Source organism: Cottoperca gobio, chromosome 15 (genome assembly GCF_900634415.1).
Source record: "Cottoperca gobio chromosome 15, fCotGob3.1, whole genome shotgun sequence".
NCBI lineage: Eukaryota > Metazoa > Chordata > Actinopteri > Perciformes > Bovichtidae > Cottoperca > Cottoperca gobio.
Genome location: NC_041369.1, coordinates 19,064,812 through 19,090,024, shown reverse-complemented (window position 1 = coordinate 19,090,024; position 25,213 = coordinate 19,064,812). Strand labels below are relative to the sequence as shown.

The following is a 25,213-nucleotide window of genomic DNA, read 5'->3' as shown; positions in this document are numbered from 1 at the left end:
TTCTGGTTAAAGTTCACGTCTTAAATGGCCGTTTGGAGTTCAGTAAAATGGTTTCCTGGTCACTGAAAAGTCAGAAAAACATTTGAGCTCAGGAGATGTTTGACCTGCAGAAATCATCCTCACGTAAAGTGTTATCTGTCATATGACTGGGGACACGGTGGAGTTTATAGACACTCAATGAACCTGTTGTCCAGGAAGGGCTGATCCTTTGTTTGATGCTTTTATCCCTCTTGTTTCTCCGTAGAACATCACCATTTCTATCAACATCTACAGAGGCATGAGGAACCTTCTGGAGTCCTACAAAGTCCCACAGCTCATCAAGGTACCGAGCCTCATCAGAGATTAGTTCAGCATTTCTTACTTTCATCGTAGAACTTTAAGATTCACTTGAGAAAAGCATCAGTACAAACTCAAGTTAACTGTGTGTGTGTGTGTGTGTGTGTCAGCATGTTCTTGCTTTGGTGGACCTCCAGGAACAGGCCTCTCTTTCCATCAATGGCACTGTAAGTAGAGAAACATGCATTTGAAATGTTCAAAACACGATGAGACTCAACACAATTAAATAACAAAAGAATGGATAGAGCACACGATGCGTGTCATTTTGTCAGAATATTTATTTAAGACTTGAAACAGAACTCCTTTCTGGCGATGACACGCATTTTGTTGTTCGTGTACACGTGAGGTTGTGAATGCATTTGTTCATGTACATGTGTTTTTAACGCTTCTGTCTCCATCAGGGAGCTGAGAATAGGCAGACCAATGTCAATGCAGAGGACACGCCATTTATCGTCACTCTCAAAAAAGCCATGAGGACTCCCGATAACAAAGAGGTAGGATATGTTTGGAATGCCTCCTTTTGTCTTCCTGCTTCTTGTCGGTGAGTTTTAGTCCCGAGTTCTTATTGAGAGTTTTCTCGTCTGGTCAGAGCTTGGCGCGCACCCTTGAGCTGAAGCTGCAGCACGAGAAGGAGATGACACCCAGCTGCTACGCCATCCTCATCAGCCTGTGCTGTCGCAACAACGATGCGGAGGAGGCGCTCAACCTGAAGAAGGAAATGTGAGTGAAGCAGGATACGAACACACAAGGTAGCGCTGCGACCGGTAGTAGGCCATTAAAGTTTAACTGGAGTGGTACTAGGGGAGACATTAATGCACGGTCCGGCCCCTCTCTTGACTGGCTGAAACGCAGGAAACTCTCCCTTCCTGCCTTGTTTCCTTCTCTTCACTCTCCACTTCATTACACTGAAGTCTAACAGGAGCGCGTACATTAGTGTAAGTGAATTACATTAATCTGTCTCTCGCCGTCTCTTTCTTTAGGAGCCGTATGGACCCATCAGCAATGCTGGACTCCAGAAAATATATCGCACTGGTCAAGACCCTCACCTATAACGACAGAGTGGACGGTGAGTTCCTCCAGGGATGCGACTAGTTATTCAGCCTCCCAACACATGCACACCTTCTCAGAGCCAAGGTACTTCTCCGAACAGCGTGTGTCTCGTCCAAAACCAAAAAGATCTTCAATCGCATTTTAGCTTGAAGGTTTTAAAAACGATTGATTCTCCACAATTGTTCTTTATTTTGTGTTAATTGACTAACTGACACCAGCACTTAGTTCCTCACTACTTTTCTTTGACAGTAAGCTGGATCAAAGTAAATCGTGTGTGTGTGTGTGTGTGTGAGTGTGTGTGAGATCAACTCTGTCACAATCTGTCTGTCTTCCTTCCTCAAACCACATTAGCCAGCCATTTTCAGAATGCTACGGTGGGTTTCCTTCAGCCCATCGAAGACCCAATTACCATCAGTTTTGCCGCTCTGCTTTTTGCACACAATGACAGGCAAAATGTTTCCCTTGTCTGTCCTCGCCTTCCCTCTCCTCTCCGTCTCTCTATCTGACCCTTTCTCCCCCGCTCTGTCTCGAAGCATGTCATTCTCCCTCCCCTCGCACACATCCGCGTCAGTGAGAAATGAGAGAGGGGGAAAATTACAGGACTGTGTATTTTTCCAGAATTATTGAAATCCGCCTTGATGCTAATGGCAGATCACATCCGCCGAAGTGCTTGAGCATTTCACACATACAGCCTCACACACACACGCACACACACAGCGACACACAAATTTGCATGTGAATTCAAGCAAAAGGCATTTGGTGGCCGTGCCGGTTGGTGTGTCCGTATGTGTGTGTGTCTGGGTGTGTATAGGCAGCGCTAACGCATTTGCCATTAGCCAGAGTGTGCATATGGAGGGGACGCTTGTCAGCCACATTAGCACACATGGCTAATCTTGATGTTAGCCTGTCCCCAGCCAGACGCTGGTTCGCCTGGCTCCCAGCACACACCAGGCCCAGCTGAAGATCATGTCTCCTGGCATCTTGCTTTATTTCTAACCCTCTTTTAATGGCTTTGTTGTTTTTGCCCTTGGTTCAAATCCTCCCATCTCAGCTCGCCAGGCAACTTTGGCTTCATCTCACGTTTTATCCCTTTTGACTTTATCCATATGTTGCCTTCCTTCCACCATTTGTCCAACATCTGCTGTTGACCCCTCATGTCCCTCAGGGTCCTTTTTAATCTTTACATCTGTCCATACGTCCATCTGTCTTACCTTCCATCTCTTTGTTGCTTTTTTTCTTCTGTCATTCTCACAAAATATGTTGAATTTATCTTAAGCATCACGCTCACCGTTATCATCCAACGACAGAAACGGTACAAAACAGAACATCATAAAAAGATTCCCCTCAAAATCATCACGTGGACGTGTGAGATGCTAATTGCTGATCTCTACATCTCGACACAAACGGCATATTATTAGATGACCTTTTTGTATATCCCATACCATAGTGAGTGCATCCTTTTTAATCCATCGATCCTGCGACCCAGTGAACCTGCCATCAACATCGGCTCGTACACCCCCTTTACTTCTTTCTCCCTTCGCTTCTCTCCCTCCATTTGTTTTTTAAATACTCCTCTCCTCTATCACCACGCTTCTCTTTGACCTACCATTGCCCCTCTGCCTCCATCTGTCCATCCTACCACTTTGGTAAACACAACTTGTTCTGGCTTTATGTGGTCCTGGACGTGCGTGTGCGTGTGTGTGTGTGTGTGTGTGTGTGTGTGTGTGTGTGTGTGTGCGCGCCACTAGCAGTCAAGTCATCCAACATTAGATGAACCATTGGGCTGTGTGATGTTTGTTTACCTGGCCTGTCTCTGCCTCCCCATCTCGTGATGCGTGTGTGTGTGTGTGTTTGGTCTGGCTCGCTTTGCTGGCCACGATGCTCGGCTGAGCTGATGGATATGCATACTGGCTAAACGGAGGGATAAAGGGAGAGATGGAGGGGGAACTAAAGGGGGGGGGGGTTGGATGTAAGACGGAGGGATGTTGGCTAGTGTAGCTCCATTTGGGCAGATCATCTCCAAGCCATTGGTCTCAGTGATTAGCGGTCTGTCAGGGCGATGGAGAGAGGTATGGATAGGAGGAAGGGAACATAGAGAGAGATGCAGAGCGTCCGCTCGTGAGAATAAGTTGCACATGAGCTGATGAACGGTACAAACTTGACGTCGGGTCATTACAGGGCAATTGTTTAATGTTGATTCCACCGTCGGTGAGCGGATTGAATTTCATTTTGTGCTTTTGTTTAGAAGTTACTAGAGACACTTTTATTATCCACTTTAGTTTGTCAGTGGCTGAAAGAACATCCGACGTCTCGTCTCGATTCCTGGCCTCATAAAAGTTGTGAGACTTCTCAACGTCCTCGGTGGCAGAGACGATGAGCCAGCTGGTCATTCCTGTAAGTTACACGGAGTTTAACTTCCCTTAAGGGTCTGACCAACTCCAGCAGACACTCTGGGCCTTGACTGTAAAAGTCTTTCTTTTGAAGTAGCTGCATCCTGGAAAGCCAATAATACAGTGATCAGCTAAATGACATCATAGGAGAGGAGAAGGGGAGAAGGAGCTACTTTGTGTGTGTACTGCAGAACTGCATATTACAATACGTCATCACACCAGTGGAAAGAAACCGTGTGATCAAACCCTCATCCAGCAAACCAAACGTGTCCCCGTGACCAGCTTCCTTTGTCCACTTTAACTTCAGCTGCTTGTCCGTGTCTGTTCGCTGCAGTCTTTCACCAATGTAAGGACATTTTTGTTGAGTGCATTTTAAGCAAGGTGCCCAATATTGCCTTGCAGTTGGAGGACTCGCTTGCTACACATTATTCAAATATATTCTGTGTCCCTGCATCTCTCCATCTCCTCCCCTCCTCTTGGTCATGCTGTATAGATTAGTATCTGTGATGGAGAGCGGCTGTATCGCTGTCAGCCCATTAGCAGCTGTCTAAATAGACAGTAAACGCATCTTAATTGCCTTACCCTGATACACCGCATATACACACACATACACACCATTCCCTTTACACCATTTAGCCCCTACTGTTGGCCAGATGGGCGCGTGGCCCGGTAAAAAGCCCTCCATTACCGGCTGGACTTGACCAAACTGATCCACCCCTCAGCCCGCTTACTGAGGTCTCACTGGGTCCACGGCGAGCCCTTGTCGTCACATACCTATAATTTAGCCCCCCAAGTGCTTTCCACATGGCTACTGCAAAATGCCGGCCTCCATTGTAGGGGTCCGGTAATTGTAGTCTCGTTTAGAAAACCGCAAGTAGCAATTAGCACAGAGTTGGCATTATACGGGGTTGGATTTGCATCCCTGCTGGGCACAAAATGCTGTTTTAATATGGGTTTGTTTTCCCCACATGGAATTAGCTAAAGGGGCCTTTTATCATATCCACACACACCCTACTTTTCTCCCAGCTCTGCCCACCTCTCGTCTTCTCCCCCTTCATCACGCTGCATAATCTCTCTTTCCTTCCATCACAGAAGCGGTAGACATCCTGACGGAGATGAAAGAGAAGGAGATCGTGGTCGACGGCGGAAGCGTAATGTCTATCTTTCACTTGCTCAACGACAGCGTGCCCAAGGGCGTCGCCACCGTCCGACGCCTGCAGGAAACCATCTTCTCCCTAGGACTGACCGCGCCCTCCTCAAAACTCTGCTCGCCCCTGGTGTCTGCCTACCTCCACAGGTAAAACAAACGGGCTGCGTTACAAACCACAAACACACACGCAGACAAAAAAAACACTTGTCACGAGTCATAATGTGGAAAAACATGGACGCTGTTAACAACATGTGTTGGGTGATCATGAACTTTTCCAGTTGGGAAGTGAAACATAAAGTGTGTATCTGCCCAAGCTGAACCCTTCCACTAAGTTTCACAAAAACTCGGGCCAGTAATTTCTCCGTACTCCTGCTGACAAACAAACAGACAGACGAGCCGAGCCGAAAATATAATGTCTCTGGCTGAGGTAACAATAATTTGTGTTATGGTGCGTTTCAGTTCTATGGCTGAAGTTCTACACTAACCAGCCAACCAGCTCACTTTTGTTTTCAGATTTGTGTCTTCATCTGCCAAATCCAGTTGGCAGGTGTGTGTATGTATGTGTGTCTCAATAAGTCACTCATCCCTCCCTATGATCATAGCTGAGGTTACTTTCTGGGTCAGCGATTCAGACAGAGAGAGGATGTGGAAATTGCTCATTATGTGCGTGTGTGTGTGTGTGTGTGTGTGTGTGTGTGTGTGTGTGTGTGGTGTTAGAGCCAGGTTTTGTTTGTTAGAGAGGATTCACCAGCTGCAATCTCTCCCTTGAGCCCCCACCCCTGATCTCCTGAAACACCCGTGTGTGTGTGTGTGTGTGTGTGTTGTGTGTGAATATATGTAAATAGCACGTTACCAAACGCTGGCTGTGAGGTCACTGGTATTGCCCCACCCCTCAACTCTATTCAGTATGTGTGTGTGTTATTCAGTGTGTATTCTATTTGTCAGAGCAGCTTTTAAGTAGATCAACTCATTAGCATGTTAATTATGTACAGAGCACTAATTGCTAGATTTACCACAGCCACGCAGTGCGCCGTTAGGGGCCCACCACTACACACGTGCTCACACACACCGGCGCTCCCCTGCCGCTGTTTGTTTTGCTGTAAGTCTGGTCTCTGGCACCAACAGTTTCCAGATTCACTCGTTAATCACTGCCTCTGTGAGATTAGCGGGCTAATTTACTCCTGGGTCATCAACAGCAGCCAAAACACAAACGCACACACACCAGTTTACCGCAGCCCTGTTCTCAAATCAAGTGCCAGTTGTACTTCCTCCAAATGATACTGCAGTGAACACACACTAATGAACACAAGTGATCAAACTGCGTGTGTTTTAGCTGGCGGGTTGTTGAGGCGTGGGAATAGGTAGAACCTGATATGCAGATAACATTAGTTTGCGGTCCACGTCACGTGAGCATAGCGCAGATTGTTGTTTGGAGAGTGCGTCGCTTCTTTGAACAACAAACAGCAGAAACTTCTTTCTGCTTTTATCTTCGTCATTATCCAACTCCTGCAGGGAGGAATCTGCCGAGCGGCTCGAGCACTAAATAGCCTTGAAAATGGTTAGAAGTATAACAGCAAGTTCGTAAATGAAGCTTTGCAGCTACAGCTTTGCTTTGACGAGAATTAAATGCATCTCTTGTGAAGCTGCGTAAAGAGTGTGAAATGTTTAGTGATGTAAAGCAGGGTTGAAGCGGCAGCTTTGAGTACCACAACACTTGACTACTGCGCTCCAGTTGAATCCATCTCTTTACTCTCTTCTCCTCTTTTTATATTTTATCTTCATCCGTTCGTCTCCACCTCTTCATTCCGCCAGTCAGGGGACAAACAGACAGTTGGGAGGAGGAGGGACGGAGGGAAGAGATGAAAGAGGACAAAGCAGGCATCACTCCCGCCTGCACCCGTCTCATCGCTGCGTCAGTGCTAATGACTTAATGAACACTTCTCCGACAGATTAGCCCTTGACAGCCCATCATATGCGCCTCCCCGTTAGCCTTTATGCCCGTCCGCTCAGTGTTGTATGTGCTAACCTGCTACTACGCTAGCCCAGATTGCCACATCCCTATGGAAGTGGTTGGCGATAGAAAATGCTAATGAGTCACACAAAATGAAGAGCTGGCAGGACATGTGTGATAAGACGGGGGGGGGGAAATAGCTCCTATTGTCTTATACTGTGTGTACATACAGTTTCAGTAAGGCCTGAAACGAGAGGAGAGCCTCCCTTTGCTAAATGCCAAAGATGAAAAGACAAAGAATCCAATAAAAGGAGGTTAAGAGAAAAAAGTAAATCCTTTAGTCGAAGCAGCCGGAGGTGAAAAGATAGGACAGTTCAACAAGGAGGGAAAATACATGTAGCGAGATTAACTCCAGCAAAACACGGCCCCATTAACTTCAACATGCACGAATCAATATGGCTGAGGGTCAACAAAATTGTGTAGGACGTCGTCGCTCAGAGTGATGAACCCACAGAACTGCAGGTCCCCTCGGCTCTACTCGGCAGCTCAATGTTTTGAAAACTGATAAACTCACTATAGCGAGCACCAAACGAGCAACCGGCTGGTGAACGTAGTGTAGCATGTACCAACCAAGCGGTCAGATGTTTCCTGCAGGAGTTGGCAGAGAACAAAAGGCAGCTAAAAGGAGGGAGACTATTAGACTCTCTTTGTCCAGGTGGGCAGAAAACCATCCTGCTGTGCGTCTGCTACATGTGTAAATACTGCAACTGCTAGCTACTGTTGCCATATCAACATTATGCATTATGAAGCCTTGAGATTCAGTCACGTGTGTGTGTGTGTGTGTGTGTGTCTGTGTGTGTGTGTGCGCACTGACGTTAGTTATTACCATTCTTCAACACACACATGTATAGCAGTGGGCTAGTGGTGTCATGATCGCATTCTTCTTTGCATTTTCGGAAGATGGACACCTTGTCCTCCCCCACGCAAGGACAGTGGCTTGATAACAGGCCTGCCGATCTCCTCCAAACAAAAGAGAAAAATGGGGGGGGGGGGGGGAGGGGCGGTGAGATGAGGCAAAATGAGCTTCCTTGTCTAATCCTTCAGGTTTCCACTGAGCAAAGCGCTCCATTTTTTTTCCGGGCCTAATTGGCTGGAAAGTGGCTGACATGCAAAGTTGAGGACATTAACAGGGCTGTGCGCCGCAGTAAATGGCAACGCAAAGTGACAGTTAAATTGTACCTAGGGGAAATTATCCATCTTTCGACATCCTTAGCTCTCTTTTGGGGTGGATCTGTGGGCGGAGTGAGGGGGGGGAAGGCAGAGGGGGTGTAATTGCAACACCAGGCCTTTTTTTTTTTTTTTTTTTTGCCAAGAGTGATGGGATGTTTTTTTTTAAGATGTCTCATTAGGATGGGGGGATTATAAGTAGGTGTGGAGTAGCGTGATGGAGGAAAGAATAAGGTGGACAGATGGAAGGGATGAAACAAATGTGGAGAAGGAGTTTTGAAACATGACGTGGCTTAGAAATGTCTCCGCTGTGAAACGCCTCGTGAGACACCACAACAGTTAAGGTAATTGTGTATATAAGCCACTTTTCCTCTCGTCGGTTTGATTTTTGGACTAAAATCCCCCCCCCCCCCAACCAACTCTTTATCTCATTTTCAAAAATCTCTTGGTCCCTCTTCTGTGTTGTTCAATCAGACTGTTGTGCAGTTGAACAGCCTCTTGACTGGCGCTGCTGAATAATGTTGTCCCTCTTCATTTCAAGTAGCGGACCTCTAAACCTTCCAACCCTAATCACTCCACTTCCTCCTCCCTCCATCGCTCTCTTCGGCTGCTGCCTCACACAAGCCGAACTCAAGGTCATACCAGTTCCTATTTGTTCTCCGGGGGCTGTTGGTCCTTTTGGGGCACATTTCTCTTATCCACTTGTCTAATTGATTAGAAGAGAAAACACTTGAGAAATTATACCCGTTCACTCTCAATGTCTGTCTCTCTCACGCTCTGTCCATCCATCTGTTTCACATTCACTTACTCTGCCCCCTACCTTCTCCATAGGTGCCCTATCTGCTTTGACCTCTGTGTGAGTGACATGGTAATTACCCAATCAACAGATTGATGGCAGCGCTGTCACAATAGAGGGGATTGAAGTGGTCTCTTTTCCTCCCCCTTCTCTCAGCTTCTCGTTCACTTGCTTCTTTTCGCCCGTCTCTCTACTTTTCTCGTTATCACTCCATCAGGCGCAGTCATCCTCCCTCTGCACGCTTTCCTGTTTGTTCGGCCGCTTGGGAGGGACGGGCCAAGCGAGGCAGGATAAGAGGATAGATTTAGCAAGAAAAGGACATGAGAGGGTGGTGGTGGGGAGGGGGTCTAACGTTGTTGCCATATTTCTGCTAAATTGCTCAGCTGGGGGGCGAGGTCATCGAATGGGAGTGAGAGCTGACAGCGTGAAATCAGACGGGAGATGGTGAGGAGGAAAAAGAGAAGGGAAGGAAGGAGGAGAGAGGATGAGGAGGAGGAAAGAGACGAGGAAATGAGGGGAGGTTAAAGAGGGTTGGACAAAAGAGAAGAGAGTGTGTGTGAGAAGTTCTAAGGCGCAAGAGGAGCATAGCAGAGAGGGCAAAGATCAGTCGAGTCCTTTTGTCTGTTGTATTGCTTCCTCTCTAAAAGCCTGTCCAGAGGGACATTAGCCCTTCACCGGCTGGTGCGTGAGAGTGTTCCTGATTTTGTGAGAATGATGAATTGGGGCCAAAAGGCTTCATCACCTACAGTTGTGCTGTCATGAAGTGAAAGGCCTGTATTGTTGCGGAGGGTCATAAAGCTTGAACAGGAGGTCACGAGGTTAACACCCCTTGATGCACTCTTTTCTCTACCAACACAATCCTGTACATGATTGACTGGACAGACTTGACAACTAACTTACTCTCTGCTCTCGTGTGTGTGTGTGTGTGTGTGTGTGTGTGTGTGTGTGTGTGTGTGTGTGTGTGTGTGTGTGTGTGTGTGTGTGTGTGCCTGCAGTGACGACCTGTCCGGAGCTCTAGACGCAGTAATCGATGCTCGCAAGCTCTGCCAATTTGTTCCTCCCATGCACAACCTCCTCGTTCGGATGGTGGAGAAAGGAGAAACCGACCTGCTGAAAAAAGGTGAAACATTCGTCTTTTTCTCCATAAATCTGGTGCTAAAACATTTATTTCACAATTCTTATTATTTACTTTAGTATTTTACCACACACACTTTTAAAAGTCAAGCATTTTATGATTCTAGTTTCTAGATGTAATTGCTTTCTTTTACATTTTTGTCATTCTAAATTGGAAAACGTTTGTTTTTTATCATTAAATCATGCGTATATTTTCTGTATTTTAGCACATTTAATCGACTAAACCCTAATTGGTCAGTAACATTAAACATTAAAATGATTCGTAGCTGCTGCCTTAAATCTGTCAACCATTTTTTGTCAGGTTCCATAAACTCGTTACCCAGATAATTAAATCAAAAGTGTTTCAGGCCTTTCATTCAAAAGTGACAGGACAAAGCAGAAATGACATGCAACAAAGGTCCCCTGTTGGATTTTAACTGGGGACATAGCGGTTCAATGTCAGCAGCTTAAACCCAGAGGCCAGCAGGATGCCTGAGAGTCATGGATTTAAAAAAAAAAAATGCACAAACATGTCAGGGATCATGTACGGCGAGCGGATCATTACTGCAAAAATGAACCCTGACAGGGCGACACAGGAAGCTTGAAGGGGTGACCTGCTCGTCGTACATGATCCTGCTTATGAAACACCTGCCTACTGAAGAAATCAATCATTTGACGCTCTCCTCCTCGTTCATTTTTATTAATTGGCTTATAAAATAATAAAATAAAATAAAAAGTCCGCTGGCTGTGTCCATAGCAACAGTGTGTTATTCAGAAACAGACCGTCGAACGCTGTAATTAACCATCAGAATAATAAACTTTGTTAAAAGGCCTGTTGTGTGAGAACGGCCTCGTTAGTATGCCCTTATTAAAGTTCAGAATAGCAGTACTTGTTGTCGGTGCTTCTCGCAGACGTACTCCAATATTTCTTGAAACTTCTCCTGCTTGACTTTAACCTTCTGCGCGTGGGGCTACGGCTAATCCAAAGTGCCCGCGCAATGTTTGCATTAAACGTGCAGGTAACGAGCGGCAACAATTCAACAACGATGTGTAAGAGGACCAGAGAGTGAGGGAGGTTCACACCAGGGTCGCGCTGAAGCACCTCGCATGATCACGTTTTGAACGGCCTCCCGTATGTCGACAGCAGCGTGGGGGGGAAAAGGTCAAGTTCAACGTGCCGCAGGGGCAAGTGGCTCTGGAGTGCGTTAAAGGTTGAAACCGTGCCGTGGAGCACCTCTTCACCTCCTTCCATCCCATTTCATCCACCCTTCCCTCTGCACCCTCAAAAAAACACCCAAAATGAGTTGTGTGACAGAGGCCAGCGTGTAAACCCGTGTTAACCAACCAGCGCATCTTGAAATAACAAATGATTCTGTCTCCCACTCCCTCCACATAAGAGAGGGGTGACTTATGACATCGACCTCGAGTCACACTCTGCATTGTGAGGACATGTTGAGTGCCGCAGCCTGTTTTTAAAATACACCGTCAGAAATGAAAGCAGAAATGTACTAGAACCATCAGAAGTGCAGACTTCCAACAAACTGGCCTTCAGCGGATCAAAAGATCTCCACTCGCACGGCTGACCTTGTTGTCGGAGCTCCAGCATCAACGTGTAAGGGTTTCTCCGAGGATCTGGCAACCACCAAACTGCTTTAGATCAAGAAAAAACATCTCCAATGAATTCTTATATAAAGCAGGCTATGAATGATATTTGATTCTCCTGCAAAACAGTGAAAGTGTAATAAAATAAACACCTTGATTTGTATTTGGGATGTTTTCTGTCTTTAGTCTGAAAGAAGACCAAACCCTGCAGATTGAACGCTGCATGAACGTTTTGCAATGTGGTTTAGTCTTTTACCACAACCTCAAATTAGGATTTGCATGCAGAAAATGTTACTTACATTTAGTCCATCTGGTCTGAAACTCCAAACGTGTCTACGTTAGATTCACACCATGGAGTCATTCCTTAATGATTAAAGCTCTTTCTGTTGACTTCAGATGAGGGGACAAATAAAGGGAGAGGGATTATTCATTCTTCCTCTGCTTTGCTGAATATGCAGGTCCATTTGGATAACTGTGTGTGAGTGTGTGTGTGTGTGTGTGTGTGGTACCTGTCCTGAAGCTGCTGGACAGAGATAGTACGTAACGCTGAGCAGAGCGCTTTAGCAAGTTTACCATTAGAGCTTAGGCTTTCATTCGGGACCTGTGTGTGTGTGTGGTTGTTTGAGAGCAGGCTTGATATGGCTGCTTTGTGCCGGGGACATTGTGCCAAATAATGGAATCAGAAGGAAAAGATGAAGAAGTGTGCCGTGTGTTTGTTTACCTTGCAGGCATTTTTATTCACAACCTTTTCTCTGCTCTGTTTTCCCGTGTGTCTGCTTCTCTCTCTCTCTCTCTCTCTCTCTCTCTCTGTCTCTCTCTCTCTCTCTCTCTCTCTCTCTGTCTCTCTGTCTGTCTCTTCTCTCTCTGTCTCTCTGTCTCTCTCTCTCTCTCTCTCTCTCTCTCTCTCTCTCTCTCTCTGTCTCTGTCTCTGTCTCTCTCTCTCTCTCTCTCTCTCTCTCTCTCTCTCTCTCTTTTCAGCCATGGACTTCTTGAGTCAGGTGCGAGGAGAGATGACCATGCTGTTCGATCTGTTCTTCGCATTCCTGCAGACAGGCCGCTACCGCGAGGCTCGTAAGATTGTTGAGGTACGCACACGCATACAAAGGGACTACAGAGGCTAATCTCTCCTAGTTTTCAAAAGGTGACTTAAATGAAGCTCTTTTAATAAACCATGTAGTTGTTATTTCATCCGTTTGAACAGATGGTGCCAGAGGTATCATGTCTGTAGTGTGGAAAGCTGTCACGCACCAAAGCTTGGTCAGATTTGATCGGGTCTTTCCTATAGTATTGTAACCATATCTAGGTGTTTCCAATTATAACCAACCTCGATTTCAATGTCAAAACTAGTTTGGGTGATTTGGGCTGAGCAGATTTTTCTGACTTGACGATCTCCAGCGTAAGTAATGATCCATAATCGGGCCGGATTTCACAGGTATGCAAACTCGGAAGAGTGGTATTTGTATTTGTTAGACTGGATCTCAGAGGAGCTACCTGACGAAAGACAATCACATCTGCACGACTGTCATGAGCATGCATAATGTAAAAGCCATGCTCTCATTGTTATTGTGGCTCGTCTGACCTGAATATTTTATGAATATTTATATCCTTGTCATCTTAAGTCCAGCTATAAGCCCTGTAGATTAGTGTGAGGAAAAAGAGAGGGGCAAAGCGGGCAGATAAGAAGCGATTTTCCCAGAGGGATTGATGAACAAACAAATAGAGGGATGAGCCTGACCTCAGAGGAAAGCAAACACGGCCATTATGTTGTCTGATCAGGATGAGCACCAAACTCTCTGTGACTCCGCACTCTCCCGTGTCCTGGTGTGCACTAAAAGAAGGCTTTGTCCCGCTTGAGGATTTTCAAACCCTCTTTTAATATTAACATGTTATTGTTCTGCAAGATTATTCTTCTTATAACGGAGATGCATGCCATCGATGTGTGAGATTGGGGATGCTTTGTAAATGGAGCACAGATGTACATGTTGTCCTTGATGTCAGCAGAAGATGAAGGTTAAAGAGACTTTAAGCGTTAAGGTTTTACTTTGTCATGGACACGCAGCTTGAGTTGAAACCTGCAGATCTCTAATGGTACGATAACAATGGAGCCGCTTCAGTTATCAACAGCTTTAGAGTTTGCATTAGAAACATTAGCTCTTCACTGACCCCTTACACTCAATAACAGATCATTTCTCAGATTATAACCCAGAAACACTTTGATGATCTGGCTCCTTCTACATGTAAGGGCTTCCTTTGTATCTGTATTGTTTAGGGTATGAAGTGTCACATCATTATTACATTGTTTTTAAGCCAACACTTATGTGTACGCCTAATGTGTGGCATCTCAAAGTGAGTCGCTTTGTCCAACGCGAAGCTTCACATCCAGGACTGGAGCCGGGGGTCTTAGGAAGTGTGTGAACAGAAAGTTCCCGTCTGAACTGTCACTTATACTTTTATGCCGCCGGATATCTTGCGATAATACAATAGAATCATATCTATCACTCAAATATGCATACATGCACTCAATGACAAAAATACTCCCCCCCCCCCCCCCCCCCCCCCCCCCTCTAAGAGCGTCAAGTGGCTGTCCAGAGTGGTGTCTCTCTGCGCTGTGTTTGGTATAATTGCCAGCTGATTAATCACAGCTAATTAAATGTAATGATAGAGAAAGGTGGCCAATTTTGTGCGAAATGGTCAAGGTTAGGTAGAGGATTGTCAGGTGGCCCGGCCTATTATTGCGGCACGCACATGTGTGCGATGGTCAAGGTTAGGTAGTATTGCTAAAGAGTGGTGAGCCATTATGTGTTTTTGTGTTAGGGAGAGGGGTTTGGCCGTGTGTGTGGATTAAGTGGACTGGTGATTAGTGGAATTAGAACATTAGGAATTGAGATGGAGAGGGTTTGTTGAGTGGAGGTGAGACGAGGTCGGCTCTATCTGTTTCTTTTTGTGGACGTATGTATCGGGATGAGAAGGGAAGCATCTAAACAGCACACGAGACTCTTAAAGAGGCAGAGCGATGGACTGTAATACACTCGCTGATGTGTGTGTGTGTGTGTGTGTGTGTGTGTGTGTGTGTGTGTCGGTGAGGATTGTCCTGATAATCTGACCTGATGACATTTTTCCATTATCTCTTTCTGAAAGTGAGTGTCTGTCCTGTTGTTTCTACTTTGTATTCTTTTGATCCACCCGAGCGTGTGTAAGTGACGTGCCTTCTTATTTCTGAGGATTTAGTTTTCTGCCCAGATTAGGGAGATTTGTCTCGACTGATTCAAAATCCCAAACATATTCGTGTGTGTGTGTGTGTGTGTGTGTGTGTGTTTGGGAGTAGATGTGCAGAAGGCTGCTTTCAGCCCGCAAGACTTTACCAAGTAAAGGGAATCGGAGGCAAAAAAAAAAAAAGATGGAGCTCTCGCACTGGGCCTTAGTCTCTAAGAAGATTAGACAGACTGAGAGAGAGAGAGAGAGAGAGAGAGAGAGAGAACACACATTTTAATTTGTCCCTTTTGGCTGGTTGGGTAAGAACATAATGCCTTTGCCTGGGCCGGATAGAGAGCCAGGGGGGGCAAGAGCGAATAGGAGCAGGGGAGATTTGGAGGAGGGAGGGATTGAGAGAAGAGGGGATTGAAAGAGGAAAGGATGACTGCAGTGAGGGATGGTCAGAGAAAGGGATGAAGCCCGTCTTTTCTTGACTTTCCACATCCTCTCACAGTATGATGGGCTCCCATCAAAGAGGCCAGCGGGGATTGAGCGTTGTTGATCCCCGTTCAGATTAACTTCCTGGCAGATCGCTCTCTCTCTCTCTCTCTCTCTCTCTCTCTCTTTTTCAGATTACCAGGAAGAGAGTGAGGGCGACATTTCTCAATCCTAGTCTTATTCAGATTGTATCAAAGCCCCAAGAGACAGATGAAATCCTGATCACTGTTATTCCATGATAATAATCATCTAGTCACTCCACATATCACGCTAAATCTTTGCTACACGAGCCTGCAGATCAATCTATGTCAGCCCTTATTTGACAGCCCACACACGCAGTCTATCTGCATATCATTGGTAGCACTACACGCCTGTTTTAAACCTGAATGCTTTCCTTCCATCTATTTAGATTGTTTTTTAACCTGTAGAAACAAAGACGGATTACTCTGTGCTTTATCCTTAACATCAAGAACAAAGCACAGCGTCAATCCATATTAAGAATAACAATTAAAATAACCTTTAGATATAGTCTTGATGTGATGGTTTTTGATGTAGACAGCCGCACACGCTCAGGGGAAGTTCACTGCAGTTTATCTTCTGTATGATTCACACAGAACTTCTCTTCTGTTTCTCCTTTTATGTAGACGCCTGGGCTGAGGGCAAAGCCTCTACGCCTGCTATGGTTTGCAGAGAAATGCATTGAAACCAAAGCAGTAAGCTTACACACACACACACACACACACACACACACTGCCTGCACATGCAAATAAGTAAAAATACCAAAATTCCAGCTATAATTCTGTATTGTTGTGTTTGTGTTTTTTAGATGGAGGCCTTGGAGCATATGGTGGACCTGACTGATAAGCTGTTTGATTGCGACAGAGATGAGATGTACAGTTACATCCTCCGTCTCTGCAGTAAGGCTCTTTCTGTCTTTCATTTGTCTGCTTGTGTTTCTGAAAGAATTGGTATTTCTCTGTTTGCCACCTCCCACTTACCCCAATCTCCTCAGCTGCCGTGACCTCCCACCTGTGTGTGTGTGTGTGTGTGTGTGTGTGTGTGTGTGTGTGTGTGTGTGTGTGTTAAGGAGAATGGGATCAGTCAGAAGTAAGAGCAGAAGACATGGTGTGATTGCTGCAGTGGGGAGCAGAGTAGATAACAGTTGTGATTGGAGTGTAGAAGCTGATTGTCAGCCCATCACACACACACACGCACACACACACACACACACACACACCTCCTAGTTGGTGTGTTTCCTAAATTACAGCATAGTTGAGAGTCAGTCAGTTGATCATATTAGTGCTTTGATTGCCCTCTCTCAGCTTTGCCTGAAATTACTCTCTGCTGCAGGCTGAGTGATTAACATTATGGACTGACAACCACGTGAGTGTGAGTGTGAGTGTGAGTGTGAGTGTGAGTGTGAGTGTGAGTGTGAGTGTGTGTGTGTGTGTGTGTGTGTGTGTGTGTGTGTGTCATGATCATAACAAACTTTGTTTTATTCCCGCTGCTTTGTTTCTTGTTGTGTCCAGAAGAGACAAACGACTGGCAGAAGGCAGAAGCAATGTGGACGAAGATGCAGGAGGAGAACGTCATTCCCCGGGAGAGGACGCTGCGTATACTGGCAGAGATCTTGAAGAGTAACGGCCAGAAGGTGCCCTTTGAGGTGGCCGAGGTAAGACCCCGGTGTTATAATGTGCACATGGCAGTCACGCTCATTAGACAGATCTGTTATTCAGAAGAAGAATTGCCAGGAGGTTCCTGAAGGGGGGGGTAGGGGGGGGATGAAGCGAAGCAGATAAAGCTGAAAGCAAAGGCCCGGAGATTCCCAGGAGCTCTGGAGGACTTTAAAAGTGCCCGAGGTCAAACATAACACACAAGCATCACTGAGACTGTGCATGTCCCTTCCTTGATCAGGTACCCTTGATGATCTCGTATATCCTTAAATACTTTCCAGCTTGTTTGTATGTACATTGTACATTTAATCTTTGTCATATTGGAGCTTTAATTGTACAGAAAGATTTCCCCCCTTGGGATCTGGCAACTTGTGACGCTAATGTTTTTTAAGGCTTTTAATAGATTATAAAGGTCAGCCCGACCTTGTCATTAGAGGTGTGCTCGAAAAATACACAAGAGATACTGCAGCTCATCATATGTTATCCATCCTACCATTAGAAAGGATAACTTGTATATTAAAGGCATATATATATATATATATGAGAACATTCATTAATTATCTTAAAGATTCAGACAGATCAAGTGAACGACCTCTGTCTGTGGACTAAGCTTGTAGAATGTTCCTCTCTAAATGTATAACATGACATTAGTGTATACGAGATGTACAGAACATTACTGATATCGCTCCTTGAGTGTTGAGTATAGCCACATATAAACTGAAGCTGCTCTCCGTCATTTATAATACAATGGTCTCATCCCGAATTATTTCCATACGGCATAGATTAATCAAAGAGCAAGCTGATCCCAACCTCTCATCATAGGATCTAACCCCCAAAGAACCTCCTGAAAACTCTTCTAAACTACTCTCTCCGTACAGCCCCCCCCCCCCCCCCCCCTCGTCCTCACCCCGCTCCACTTTAAGCCTCTGTTCATTACATGCAGAGGAAACAGGATTGAAGCTCTGATCTGAAGTGTGGTCAATCAGACTGGCTGGCTGGTGAAAGGAATTACATGTTGATCTGTCTGTAAATCTGTAATGCCAGACTAATTTAGCCCGCCGCTAAATGCCACCATATGGCCGCCGCTGGATTCTTAGTTACATCCTTTCTGCATCTGTGGCCTCGATTCTGACCAGAACACCACAAAATGTGTATTCAACAAATTTGAATCCAGGAGGGGAGTTTGCCGTCAGATAATATAATGTCAGCGTGCTCTGCTGCTGCCTTTCTTCCTCAGCTTTGGTTTGCATGTGCTCCAATAGCCCCCGAGCATGATGAGAGAGAAAGTGATTGCTGTTGCCTGGAGCGATGAACTTGGTGACCCCTGGGGCTCTTAAGTTGACACCCCTGCTCTGACACACACACGCATTCTCTAACGCACACACACTTTCCTTTTTGCCCCTGGGGTGCCAGATCTAATTTGCCCCTAGCCAATACAGCTTAACCCCCTCCCCTCCCTGCTACACGGGTGACCGAGCATTAGGGGACCCTGCCCTGCCTGCCCAGCATTATTGCACACGTACATACACCAGATCAGTGTGTGTGTGTGTGTGTGTGTGTGTGTGTGCTATTAAAAGGAAACATCAGTTTTATCGCCGGTTTATTTGTGTGTGTGTTAATCACAGAGCTGGTTCCAAGAAGCTGACGTCACACCGCAGGTCAAGGAGGAAACGACCCCCCGCCGAGCCGAAGATGCTTCTCCATATTGGGCCCGTGTGGTCGCCCAAAGTAAAAAGGGCGAACCCCAAGGTAAAGCTGCAGGAGGTCCCAGTGTTGTTGCCCCTCCATAAAGGTTGTTAATCGCTGTCTGTAGTATTAAGCAGGTTTTTCTGCTCGGCATATTGAGGGGGGGGCGATGCGATCAAATATGGGGGGTAAGGATGCAAACTTAATGACCATCTATCCCTGAAGGTTTTTAAAGTGTACCCCTGCATGCCTCCTCACCTTCGCACACCCTGCCAGCTGCTGCATCAACTGTTGGATTGGCAGTTTTGGAAAGTTAAAATAACTGTTGGACACATCCTCTCCCAGTTCTGTGTGTGTGTGTGTGTGTGTGTGTGTGTGTGTGTGTGTGTGTGTGTGTGTGTGTGTGTGTGTGTGTGTGTGTGTGTGTGTGTGTGTGTGTGTGTGTGTGTGTGTGTGTGTGTGTGTGTGTGTTCAGAAGCTATTGGACCATCTGACAGGCAGCTCAGTTGAAGAATACTGACGTCTTAAAAGCTGCGTAGAGCTGCAAGAACTGAGTGTTTAATCTTAGCAACACTTTGAGATCACACTGACTTCAAAGTTTCAGTTTTGATATGAAACATATTGTTTGATGGAGCCTCAGACAGACTTAGAACTACTCATTGAAGATGCTAACATTGCATTTCAACACTAGACATTCGTGAAGATAATCTCCCCTGTTCAACCTCTGACTCCTGTTTTCTCTCTGCAGAAGCCTATAAGTTGTTAAAGGAAGCCATTGAAAAGGACGTCTCATTAGACGCCACTGTTTTCGATCAACTGATCCGCAGCATGTTGGCCAAGGGATGCTTTGAGGATGCCATGGAAGTCAAGGACATGTAAGTGAAAGAAACACCACAACTATTTATTCCAAGCAAACGGTATAATGTAAGTATGTTTGAACAGTTCCCACCCAGATTATCAGGTTTGGCTTGATTCCTAATTAGGGCTGCAACTAATGATTCATTTCACTGGTGGTTATTAATCAATTAATCTAGAAAATAATCAGATTATTACTAATTAACATGGGTTTTTATCACATTTGCAATAACCAGCTGTTGATTACCAAGGGCCCATCCCTTTTTTAAGTGTGTTTTGTTGGTTCAGATTATAGATTCTAATTATGCACCGCAGTGTATCTTCGTATATAAACGCAAAGAACCTGAACTTGTAGTGCGGTTAATGCTCCGCTACGTTCCCCGTCTCCTCAGTCTGTGGCACCAGGTCACCGCAGGCTAAAAACCTCCTCAATAGACATGAGGATTATAAACTGATTGTGTGCTGACACACTCGGCCCTGCTGGATATGAACAGTGGTTCTTACTAAGCCCCAAGATACACACACACACACACACTCTCGGGTGTACAGATTAATTTAGGTTTTCTGGGAAGCGGGTGATTTTGCGCAAAAACATCAATCTTCTTCCAATTAGTAATGTATCATGTGTTGTTGTGTTTCGGGGCTTGAGCCTGGAGACAAACGGACGGACAGACAGAAGTATTAGAGATCTGAGCTGAGCTTTATCTCCTCTTGTCTCTCTCTTTATTTCACTTTCTCTCTGCAGAGGAGACGCACAGAAGCAAAGTGCTGGAATCAGATGATAATATAATGACATGATACGCTGAAAGAAGAGATGCAGTTAATAATTTGTAGGGAAGAAGACATGTAAAAACATCCATTACACTATCAGTCTCTTCCCTGTTTTGGGCTCTCTACATGTTTCACTCTTATGTTATGAGAAATAATCGTATCAATTTTTAGACCGCTGTTTCAACAAGCGCAAAGGCAATACAAGTGATAACCCATCTCCAGTCTCTGTCTTTGAATTGGTTTGTGGCATCCCTGCCTGGATAAAAGCTTCGTTTATCTGCACTCTAAATGAGAAGTGAAATGAGCTGAGAGGAGAGTCGGGGGGGGGGGGGGGAGATGGAAATGGGGAGGAAAGGGAAGAGAAGAGATAAAAAGAGCTAAACTGGAAAAGGGGGAGTGAAGGAGGCGAGGAGGGCTAGATTTAATCACGTACGAGGTTAATGAAGACGCTATAGGCATTAATTCTCTGTGTGTGCGTGTTTGTTTTTGGGTAATCTGTACAGAATTGAGCAGCGGGGTGCTGAGGGAGAGGGAGAGAGAGAGAGAGGGAGAGAGGGAGAGAGAGGGAGAGAGAGGGAGAGAGAGGGAGAGAGAGGGAGAGAGAGAGAGAGAGAGAGAGAGAGAGGAGAGAGAGAGAGAGAGAGAGAGAGAGAGAGAGAGAGAGAGAGAGAGAGAGAGAGAGAGAGAGAGAGAGAGACAGAGAGAGACACTCTCTCACCCACCCGATAAGAATAATTCTGACCCCACTCCCCCACTGCTTGGTCTCCAGGCCAATCCGTCGGCGACCCTGTTACCGCTCCAATCTCCGCCTTGACCCCGTCACAGCGGCCGCCGGATGCTGCTTGGCCTGGTGTCGCCGTGGTGATAAGGATTGCCGGCCTGATGCTCAATTGAGCGGACGGATTAATCTGGTCGCAGGGCTATAATGACAAATAACATAAAAAGACGGGAGGCAGGCTTGATTGAGGTTTTAGTGGCAAAGAAATGAAAAGGAGGAGGGCTGAAAGGGACGGCAAATAGGCGAGCAGACGGAGCGAGGGAGGGAACGCCGGGGAGGAAGATGTGATGAGCGCGGGCCTCAATGCTGCAGCCGTTCAGCCTGACCCTGTCTCATCCTCTCGCATAATACCACGCGCAGATATACGAACGCACACGTGCGGCGGCTCAGCAGGAAGTAATCAACTGTTTGATGTCTGTATTCTTTTCAGGGTTACAGCGAGCGCTTTACAAGAGGCTCAGACATGCTGTCAATCACATGTGTTCCCATTGTCTTCCATCGCTCAGCTCATGTGTTGATCCGCTCTGTCTCCGTGCAGTCGAATGTGTTTCTGTATGTGATGCCTTATAATGGACCAAGAAGACTAAGACGCCACAGAGACATTATCTGTCCTCGCAGATTATAAAGATCCGTTTTTAACGGTAGAGTACACTATCGGCTCTAAAGTTAGAAATAATGGACTTTCTAATAGCCGTGTAAAATATCGATATGGATTTGCGTCGTTCCATTGAAACGGCTCATCCAGCACGGGATTACATTACACACTAATGGGCCGACGGGATGGCGTCACCCCGATCCCCTCGTTATGGATAAACTTCACAAGCACATTATTGCACAGAGGAAATATTAATATTGCACACTTTAGTATATATTGATATTGTCAGTTTGGGTATGTGTGGTCTTGATTGTACTGCAGGTTGTTGAGAGTTATTTTTAACAGGCCGACTCGAATAAGAAGTGTGTAGTTGAACGGTGATAATGATACACACTCTGCGTCTTCCTCAGTGCGAAGTCTCGTCTGCCGGCCTTCCAGCTGAGTGAAATCGCCACCAATCTGCTCATCGTCACACAAAGCAAGAAAGGCCACGCTGAAGGTAGTGTGTGTGTGTGTGTGTGCACTCGTACATACTTATTTCCTGCACGTATACTCACCTCTTGCACTCCTCCACAGATGCTCTCGAGCAGCTGAAGTCCATGCTGCAGGAGAAAAAGGTTCCCTCGAAGCTCGCCATCACCAGACTGGTTCAGGCCATGGGTAGCCGTGGCGATGCGACCGGGATCCAGGAAGTGCAGTCGCTGATTAAGAACCTCGACATGAACCTCACCCTGTCCACCATGGTGTTTATCAACAATACAGCCATCGCACACATCAAGAAGTAAGTTTAGTGTTAAACATTTACAGTATGATGCAACCCGTCCATGTGTTGTGCTGTTGTGTAAACTCTGTTCGTCTCTTGTGTGCCGCTCAGTAATACAGTTTCATGCAATGCCAAGGAGCAGGTTGTGACGAGAGCCATGTTGACACACTAAGTAAAAGCTCGCAGGGCGAGTGGGGCGTCAAGTACAAATAGGAAACACAGGCGTAATAGGATTATTCATGGGTTCCTTTTAATGTCATGAAAACACCCATCCTCCACTTCTGCTTTGTTGCTTCTCAAACAACAGAGGACAAATATATAAAACACATTGAGCATCAAACTTTCATCGCGCCACTCGCCGCATTAGCGCTGTCGCCCAGCCGGAGCGGCAAGCGTCGCCGTGCCATCTCGGAGGGACAGCAGGAAGTGAAGAATAGCAAGACAGTCTCACGCCCGATTGGCCATCGCAGTGCAGGCCTGTCAGCTTGAACCCTGACCTCCGCGAGCTGCGCTCTGAGCGGCTCTGACACGTGCGTCCCCGCTGTATCTGAGTCAAGCTGACTGGTTAAGAGCCGGGGCGGAAAAGCAAGCAGTCCCGGAAAGCGGAGCGCCACATTTAGAGGGGCCCCCCGCTGAATTATTCAGACGGTCCTAGTCGCAACAATCAGCGTAGATATGTTCCCCCACCTCTGGAACGCTCTCACACGTACACACACACACATACACACACCCTGTATGTTAAATATTCATTACGACTGCTGGCGGTGGGAGGGAGCAGGGAGCGTAAAGTGTTAGTAGCGAGGTCGGGTTGCCAGATTGAGTTGTTTTAGATTTGTAGAGCGTTGGTGTGCAGGCTTTGTTTGGTTGTAGCAACCTCAGCAGAAAAACATTTCACAGTGTGAGCGAGCATCAGTGGAAGAACGAGCTCTGGGTGGGAGGGAACAAATGAAATGTGAGGATTTTAATATTTAATTACTAAAAATGTCCAAAGTCTAAAAACAACACGTGGGAGAAGTTTCTATTCTTCAGTCGGGCCAGTTTCCCATAATGTATTTGAAGCATATGTTCCTCACCGAAGTCTTCCTCCTCATCATCTGTCAGAAGATGTGCAGCTTTGAACCGTTGTATCTAAATGAACCTTTGTATTCCTGTTGCCCTCTTCAGTGGCGACCTGGAGTCGGCCGTGGACGGGCTGGAAGCAGTCTTCACAAGTCAAGACATTCAAAACCCCAATATGTCCTTCGTCTTGAGAAAGGTCTTGGAGGATAACGATGACAAAGCCTGGGACAAGTGTAAGAAACACACACGATGAATACATGTATTCAGAAAGAAATATAAGATATAAAACCACAAGCAAAATGACTCTAAGAATGATGAAGAACCCACATAATGATGAAGTGTACCTGCTGTGTTGCAGTGAGTATTATGGCAGAGCGGCTAGCCAACCAGTTTGCCTGCTACAAACCAGCTTCACAACTCTTCCTCCAGCTGCTGGATTTCGACAAAATTGAGGACGCCAAGTTCATGCTTGCAGTGAGTACTTGTGTGTGTGTGTGTGTGTGTGTGTGTCTGTGTCTGTGTTCGTTCCCCAAAGCTGTAAGCAAGAGAAGTCGTCGTGTGAAAGATCACTGGTGTGTTTTGAGCTCAGTGTTATCCAAAGGTATGTTTGGAGATTCAAATTTGCTATTCTCATTTATATTTAATATTTAACTGCTGGGTTTGGGATGGTTAAGCTACTGTACTGTGTGTGTGTGTGTGTGTGTGTGTGTGTGTGTCAGGTTCTCAGATGTTTTGTTGTGGTACACAGGCTGAGATGAGTTACACTCTTATTAACACTGGAGGGAAATCGAGCAGCATTCATGCAAATGCATAAACATACAGGACTCGCTCTCACTCACTCGTCTTCATTACTATTTAAACACAAAGAAGAAGAAATCCACGGCTTTCAGGTCAGACCGTTTGTCATCACGCATGCATTTATTACTCTCCACTTTGTCTTTGTGTGAAGACGAGAAGACGAAGGCTGTAAATGCGTGTCTGAACGTGTGACTCAGAAGCTGCAGCTGAGGGTAACGTGCAGGTACTACTCTTCATTATTTAGGTTATCTCTGCACAACATGAGGGAGAAGATCTGTAAAAAGGATTTCCCCCCCCCCCCCCCCACTTTTTGTGACCACTTCAACTAAATTTGAAATCATCTGGAGCATTCTGTCCCGGTGCACACTTCTCCATTTGAGTGTCTCGCTCTTGACTACATTATTACATCAAAGTCATTCAAATCTGCAAAAAAACACAAATCAACCAGGGAAGTGGTGACGAATGGAGTCCATCACAACTCCCCCAGGTATTCGTCCAGTTGTCAGTTGTTGACTTATTCATCCGGCCTCACATTTATGTCAGGAAGTGCTTCCCCCACATTCCACCAAATGAGTCTGTTGGTCTGACATTGGCCTCCCGCTGCTTCACTTATTCAACACAGTTCATACATTACAGCTCAATGACTTTGCATTGAGCCCGGGGACATGAATATGTATATAAGCTAGGTGGGTGAGAGACGTGGAGGACGTGGAGGACGCGGAGGACGCGGTGGAAGATGAAGAAACTCTCATCGAAACACACAAACATGGAGATGAAGACTCTCCTCTTGTCCTCTAAAGATTACGTCACTCGCTGAGTGATTACCTGTCATGCAGTTGCACGTGTGACTCCAGCGCACACTAATGAACACATGTATCTCTTTCCCCCCCCTCACTTCATCACTTCATCACTTTTTAAACCTGAGTCAAA

The 25,213-nt window shown here is 46.0% G+C and overlaps 1 protein-coding gene across 1 annotated transcript in view; it reads left to right on the top strand.

The window, feature by feature from the left end:
* Positions 1–25,213, top strand: part of lrpprc (leucine-rich pentatricopeptide repeat containing) — a 46,798-nt gene that overhangs the window by 15,796 nt on the left and 5,789 nt on the right. Inside the window, exons 18-34 of the mRNA XM_029449967.1 lie at positions 245–322; positions 447–503; positions 738–830; positions 926–1,056; positions 1,317–1,402; positions 4,869–5,073; positions 9,896–10,020; positions 12,594–12,700; positions 15,950–16,018; positions 16,132–16,222; positions 16,835–16,977; positions 18,604–18,727; positions 19,413–19,539; positions 22,074–22,162; positions 22,240–22,444; positions 23,591–23,718; positions 23,844–23,959. Coding sequence (XP_029305827.1) covers positions 245–322; positions 447–503; positions 738–830; positions 926–1,056; positions 1,317–1,402; positions 4,869–5,073; positions 9,896–10,020; positions 12,594–12,700; positions 15,950–16,018; positions 16,132–16,222; positions 16,835–16,977; positions 18,604–18,727; positions 19,413–19,539; positions 22,074–22,162; positions 22,240–22,444; positions 23,591–23,718; positions 23,844–23,959 — 1,974 coding nt within the window. The remainder of the gene's footprint in view (positions 1–244; positions 323–446; positions 504–737; positions 831–925; positions 1,057–1,316; positions 1,403–4,868; positions 5,074–9,895; positions 10,021–12,593; positions 12,701–15,949; positions 16,019–16,131; positions 16,223–16,834; positions 16,978–18,603; positions 18,728–19,412; positions 19,540–22,073; positions 22,163–22,239; positions 22,445–23,590; positions 23,719–23,843; positions 23,960–25,213) is intronic.